At 64.5% G+C, this 6270-nt stretch overlaps 1 protein-coding gene across 2 annotated transcripts in view; it reads right to left on the bottom strand.

The window, feature by feature from the left end:
* Positions 1-569: 569 nt before the first annotated feature.
* Positions 570-6270, bottom strand: part of ALDH3A1 (aldehyde dehydrogenase 3 family member A1) — a 29201-nt gene continuing 23500 nt past the window's right edge. For both annotated transcript variants that reach the window (XM_049702439.1, XM_049702440.1), the window contains 9 exons: positions 4712-4943; positions 4332-4417; positions 3881-4089; positions 3245-3362; positions 2603-2744; positions 1801-1967; positions 1274-1373; positions 784-914; positions 570-707 (listed from right to left, as the gene is read on the bottom strand). In XM_049702439.1, the coding sequence (XP_049558396.1) occupies positions 693-707; positions 784-914; positions 1274-1373; positions 1801-1967; positions 2603-2744; positions 3245-3362; positions 3881-4089; positions 4332-4417; positions 4712-4943 (1200 nt within the window). In that variant the 3' untranslated portion in view covers positions 570-692. The remainder of the gene's footprint in view (positions 708-783; positions 915-1273; positions 1374-1800; positions 1968-2602; positions 2745-3244; positions 3363-3880; positions 4090-4331; positions 4418-4711; positions 4944-6270) is intronic.

The following is a 6270-nucleotide window of genomic DNA, read 5'->3' as shown; positions in this document are numbered from 1 at the left end:
GTTACTATTCAGTTATTTGACTTTTGCAAAATAAGGAGCAGGTGTGCACAGCAGACATCCAGTGACACAGGGCCTTTCACCCTCTGCCCGGTCCCCCTTCGCTTCTCCTGGAGGGGACGAGGCACAGGTAGCAGCCAGCGGCCAGCCTCGGCCAGTCTTCCCCAGCTGCCCCGCTCTCCCCCTGGCCTGATTCCGGGCTCCTGCTCTGGCCCGCGCCCTGATTCCCATGGTTGTCGCTGGACCCTGTCCTGGCCCCTCAGGCACCCCCAGGGCCCAGATGCTGCCGGCACTGAGGGTCCTGGGGCTGACCCCGGCTACCCATCCTCCGGCCCCAGGACCATCACTCTGGAGTCACCCAAGGGGTCATGTTGACCACCCACCGCGGGTCTCACCAGGGACCCCCACCTTGGTATCCACGGTCACCCCTCCACTGGACACACCTGAAATGGAGCTGATGTCCCCAAGTCCAGGGGCCCTGGGGCTAAAGTGAGGCTCCGGGGGGTGGAGGGGAATAGGGGGAACCAGAGAGGGTGGGGGGCAGGGCTGCAGAGACATGCACGCACGCACATTCCTGGGCTGCTGGGAAACTTTATTGGTCTCTACTCTAGAGAGGGAGGCGAGGATGCCCTCGGAGCAAGAGGGGTGCCAGGAGCAGCCGTCCAAGGGCGCAGCACAGCGAGGCCAGGGCAGCTTCAGTGACGGGGCATCTGTGGGGGACACGAGGCGTGGTGAGGCCCTTGCCCAGGGCCCAGCGGCTCCCCGCACTGCCGCCCCGCCACTCACCTTGGCCGGGCTCGGGGGGTATCTGGCTCTGAGGGCCTCCTCATTCAGCAGAGGCCTCACCAGGCAAGAGCGGCGGTGGGAGAAGGTCTCGAAGCTCTTCTTGCCATGGTAGGACCCCATGCCGCTGCCCCCTGCGGGAGGAGCCAGCTCAGCGTGGCCCCGAGACCCCGACGCCCCTCCTGCGCCCCTTCTCCGAGCGGCCTGGGGGCCCCCGATCCCTGGGGTGTCCGCCGAGGCATCCACGCCAGGAACAGTGGCCAGGAAGAGCCTCATCCCAGCCCCGCCACTAGGTGGCTCTGCGACCTCTGGCGCGTGCGCCCTCTCTCAGGCCCCAGGTGACCTCTGGGACCCTCTAGGGTCTCGAGGTTGAATGTGTCTGATGGATGTGCCAGCAGAGGGAGAGGTCAGTGGGAGTCTGAGGCCCAGCCCAAGGGTGGGGGGGGGGACACCCGCGGGGGGCAGTGGGCCGTGAGCTCGGCCCCAGACTCACCCACGCCCCCGTAGGGCAGCGAGGGCACGGTCGTGTGGACGATGACGTCGTTGGCCGTCACCCCGCCACTAGAAGTCTCCGCGATCATCTTCTTAATCACCTGCAATAGCCCCGGGGCTCAGCCTGTGGCCCGCCCGGGACACCCAGCCCCTCCCCCTCCCCGCTGCCCAGGCGCGTCCTGGAGCCGCAAGGACGCGGGAGCTGGTGAAGGCAGAGCCCCCGCGCCGGGCCGCTCCCCGCCCCGAGCCCCAGGCTGGGTTCTCCACTCTCCCCACGTAGTTTTGTGGGGAGATGGTAAGAGCAGCAGTTCCCAGGACGGCGTGCGCGGCACCGAGGGGCTCATCATCATCTCATTCACGCTCTGTCCTGATTTCAGAGCTGAGAAGAAAGGGGCTCAGGAAGGTTAAGCGGCTTGCGGTGAACAGTGAGGCTGGGATTTGCTCCCAGGTCTGTGAACCCCTGGATCCTGTTTGCAGGAGCAGCGCGCCCAGGGCCCCAGGACCCTGGAGGAGGGTCCCCCGGCTCACCTTGTCGTTTAGGGAGAACACATAGAGGGCCAGGGGCTTCTCGCGCTGGCTGATGAACTGGATGGCTTCCTCCAGGCCGCGCACGCATACGATGGGCATTATGGGCCCTAAGACCTCCTCCTGCATCACCGGGGACTGGGGGTCCACGTCCACGAGGATGGTGGGGGCTGGAGCAGGGAAGAAGCCGGCGTCAGCCAGTGTAGAGACCCCAGCCCAGGCGTCTGGTTTCTCACCCAGCCCTTTACAGACAAGGCGGCAAGGCTTAGCGGGGCGGGGCAGGCACGGGGCCTCCTCCTGCCAGGCTCCATCCCGGCGGACCACGGAGAGAACCCTGGATTCACCTATACGGGAGGAGCCCGGGCTCCACACTTCAGGGGGCGGGCCCTGTGCCCCGCTAGCCACGTGAGCCCTGCTGGAGCTCTTCAGCCTCCTGGCAACTTGGGGGCCAAGTGGGGCCCCATCTGCTGACCCTCCAGCCCAGGCACTGCGGGCCCCTCCCGCTCGGCACACCTGGGGCTCCTGTGGCCTCTGCTGAAGCTGCCGGGATGCAGAGGAGGTGAAGCCTCCTCTAGGCCTTGAGGGGAGGGGCTTCTGGGCTGGGGAGGGGCCTCCCAGGGGCTGTGTCCAGCTCCTGCCCGCCGAGAGGCCCAGAGCCAAGCCGGGGCCACTGGTGAAAGTGACGGACACACACCATGGGGCTGCGTCTGCTCTTCAGGGGTGTGTGCCCACCCGCCGCCCGCTCGCGGGGCCCCTGGCAGCCCTGGCGGGCAGGCGGTGCTCTCCTGAAGGGCAGCGCACACACCTATGTACCGGCTGGTCGCATCCCCGGTGCCCCCGTAGGCGACCTTCTGGCCTTCCATCAGGCCCATCACCCTCTGGAAGTGTAGGGAGTTGATGATTCTCCCGTAGTCGCGGGACTTCTTGGCATCCTCCCCGTAGAACTCCTGTGGAGGAGAGCCTCCAGGTGAGGATGTGAACCCTCATCACGGCCACAGGCTGTGATGTCACTGGTGACCCCAACCTGGGAGCACACGTGGGCACCGCCCTGTGGGGCAGCAGTCAATGGCACAGCGACCCCGAGAACTACGGAGCTGCCGCACCCTGGGCGCCCCCCGACTTTCCTGGCACACGAAGTGCTGCAAGACAGCTGTGTTGTTTGAAAGAAATACACGCACAGCGTCTGGACATCACACTGGGACCAGACGCGTGCGTCTACAGCAAGGAGAATGGAGGGAACACACCAAGTCAGCAGCGACTGGCTTTAGGTGGTGGGATTCTGGGTGGAGCTTTTCCCTCTTCTTTATGCTTTTTAATCTTTTCCAAATTATCGACAGTGAGTGTGGATTATTTTCATGAGCAGAAAAGAATGAGCCAGTCTTTTCTCAAGTCCACGTCCATGTCACCACCTGGCAGCCTGTCACCCGCCCCCGGGGCCAACACTCACCTTCAGGGACTTTGTGAGCTTCTCCACGACTTGGTTCTGGATCGAGGGGTCACACAGGATGTAATCGGGGGCCACGCACCCCTGGCCGCTGTTCATGAATTTCCCCCAGGCGATGCGTCTGTAAAAACCCCAGGTTAGATGACATATCGCCAGCCCGGGGGGGCTCCCCAGGAACAGGCCTCTGGCTCAGTTAGCCCAGGGTCAGGGCACGAGGGGCTCTGCTGTGAGCTGTCCACCAGGGGGGCCCCTTAGCACCCCACTGGCTTCTAGATCCCATGACCCTGGACGTGCTCACAGGGCCTGCGGTGACCTCATCACTGACTGGCGGGGGGTGTCTGGCGTGGGCGGCCTTTATCCCCCTCTTTTCACAGCCTTGAGCCCTGCACGGCCAGGTGTCACTGTGCTCAGGGCCCCACACCCCAGAATACTACGTGTGCGGGACATGAGGGCGGGCAGGGCTGTCCTGGACCCCTCCTCTGCGGGAAGCCTTTCCCGCACCTCTTCTGTGAGCATGGTACCTCCAGCCCCAGCTCCCGCCAGGACCGCGGGTGCCCTGAGGGCAGGGGCCACGTCAGTGGCACTCAGAGTGAACTGCCGTCCGTCTGAGCTGGGGGGCAGCCAGGCCAAGCCCCTCACCTGCAGGCGACGTCCAGGTCACAGTCCTTGTCCACGTAGCAGGGGTTTTTGCCCCCCAGCCCCAGCGTGACGGGGGTCAGGTGCTTGGCCGCAGCCATCATGACGATCCTGCCCACCCCGGGGCTCCCGATGTACAGGATGTGGTCAAATCTCTCCTTGAGCACCTCCGTGGTTTCGGGGACACCCCCACTGATCACCGGGTACAGATCCTTCCGAGAGAGGACAGAGGCGAGGCTCAGAAAGGACCACAGCCCCCTCCCCACGTGGCCGGGCCGTCGCCACCAAGTGGACCCCCTCTCTCGGCTCAGGGGCTCCAGTCACCCCAGTGGGAGTGGCCAGCTGTCCTCACCCCACCCGGGGCTTGGGCCCTGGCTGCAAGAATTCACTATTTCTCAACCCCTGAAGACACGGCCCCGCCCCCGTTCTCCGTGTGCCCTGGAGAGTCTGTCACCTTGTCCAGGTACTGGGGGAGGATGGTGGCCAGCAGGCTCGCTGTGTTCTCACTCAGCTCCGACGGCTTGAGGACCACCGCGTTCCCTGCAGAGCACACGGAATCAGGGCCATGCTGGGGCCACCCCCCTGCTCTGCCCTCCCAGGGACCAAGGGCGCATGGTGGGCGGTGAGGCTGTGTGGACATCTGAGCCTGGCTGGGCCTGGGCACCGGGAAGCCTGGTCCCCACAGCCTCCTGTGAGAGCCGGACCCTCCTATGGCTCCCTGACCCCACGCTGCCTCTTTGCACAGGCCTGCGCCCCCCACCCCAGGCCCTCCCCTCCGCAGTGGAGAAGAGGGATCCCTCCTGGCTCCCCGACCCAGAACGGGGCTCACGGTACCTGCAGCAATGGCGCCCACCATGGGCTGGACGGTGAGGCTGAAGGGGTAGTTCCAGGTGCCGATGATGAGAACCACACCCAGGGGCTCTGAGTGGATGTAGGACTCATCCTGCTGGGTCTGGGGCGTCTTCTCCACGGGCTCGTCCGCAGCCCACTCAGGGAGTTTCTTGATCACGTAGTCGATCTCCTCCAGGACGTACACGATCTCCTCGTAGTAGGCGGTCCATTCGTTCTACAGCGAGAGGGCTCCGTGAGGCTTGCTGGCCCCAGGGTGAGGGCCACGCAGCTGGGGCTCTGAGCAGAGGCCCCAGGGCTGGCGGTGGTCCTTGGCTCGCTGCTTCCCAACTTTGTGACCCCGAGTGAACCTCCTGACCTCAGTCTCCCAGTCTGCAAAATGGGAACATGACTGGACCTCATGCTCCAGGTGGGCCCATTGGACACAGCCTGGCTTGTTCTGCTGCCCACATGAAGGGGGCCATTCACCGTGGGCTCCCCAGCCCAGTGGGCCAGGCAAGAAGGCACAAGGGGGCAGAGCTGAGGATTAGCCTTCGAGTGGTGGGTCTGTGAGGGCCCCTTTCTGCCACTGCTGGGGGCCCAGACAGGTTGGACACATCGAGCATGAGGTGCCCTCGGGCACCCCAGACCTGAGTAGTGATTTGAGGGTCACTCAGTGAGTTGGGGGTAACTGAGCTGAGGGCTGTCCGGGAAGGCTTAGCGATGAAGACGAGACTTGAAGCCAGGACGGAGCCCTAAGAAGACCACCCTGATGAAGTGGCTTCAGGAAAGAGGCCACCAAAGAGAGTCAGGAGAAAATCCAAGAGACCCTCAGCCAGCGGAGGAAGCCAGTGTGGGGGGCTTCCGAGAGAGGGGTGCAAAGTGGGACACACAGCTCTTCCGTGAACTTCGCCTGTGCAGAGCAAGACAGAAGTCGTGAGGTCAGCACTGGGTTTTCTTGCCTTTGTTTTTTGCTGTAAGATGAGAAATCTTGAGAAATTAAAAAAAAAAAAATACAGTGGCAAAAGGCCAGGAAACGGTAGGGGGACGGGCTCCACAGCCCCTCTGCTCTCTTCCAAGGCCAGGCGGATGGAAGGGTGGAAGCAGGCCCAAGTGACTTGGGGGCAGCGAGGGGGAGGGGCTGAGTATTCGGAGGGGTCTGATTTTGCCCAGGGGTAGGAGAGGACGGGGAGGGAGGGAGGGAGGACGCCCAGCAGAGCAGGCTGCCCTCCGCGAAGCCAGGCTGGGCTGTTCCCTGGTGTGGAGAACCCGGCCCGCACGGGGCTGAGAGGTGAAGGAAAGAAGAGGCCGGAAAGGGGTGGCCTCGTGTGCTGGGCTGGGTGGAGAAGGGCGTGAAGCCAGGAGTGGGGATGACGGACCTGGCGCGTGGGACCTGGGGCGCCGCAGGACGCAAGGAGAAGCCGGCACGCCCCGTCTGAGCGGCTGCGCTTTCCCCTCCGTAAAAGGGTCCTGAGGCGCCCGGAGTGTTTTGGGGGCTAAGTGTCAAGAGCCGGGCGCAGAGCCTGGCCCGCGGCGCGCAGCCCACGTCCTGGGCGCACGCAGCC

This window comes from Orcinus orca, chromosome 19 (assembly GCF_937001465.1).
Source record: "Orcinus orca chromosome 19, mOrcOrc1.1, whole genome shotgun sequence".
Classification (NCBI taxonomy): Eukaryota; Metazoa; Chordata; class Mammalia; order Artiodactyla; family Delphinidae; genus Orcinus; species Orcinus orca.
This window is presented reverse-complemented; position numbering and strand designations above follow the sequence as displayed.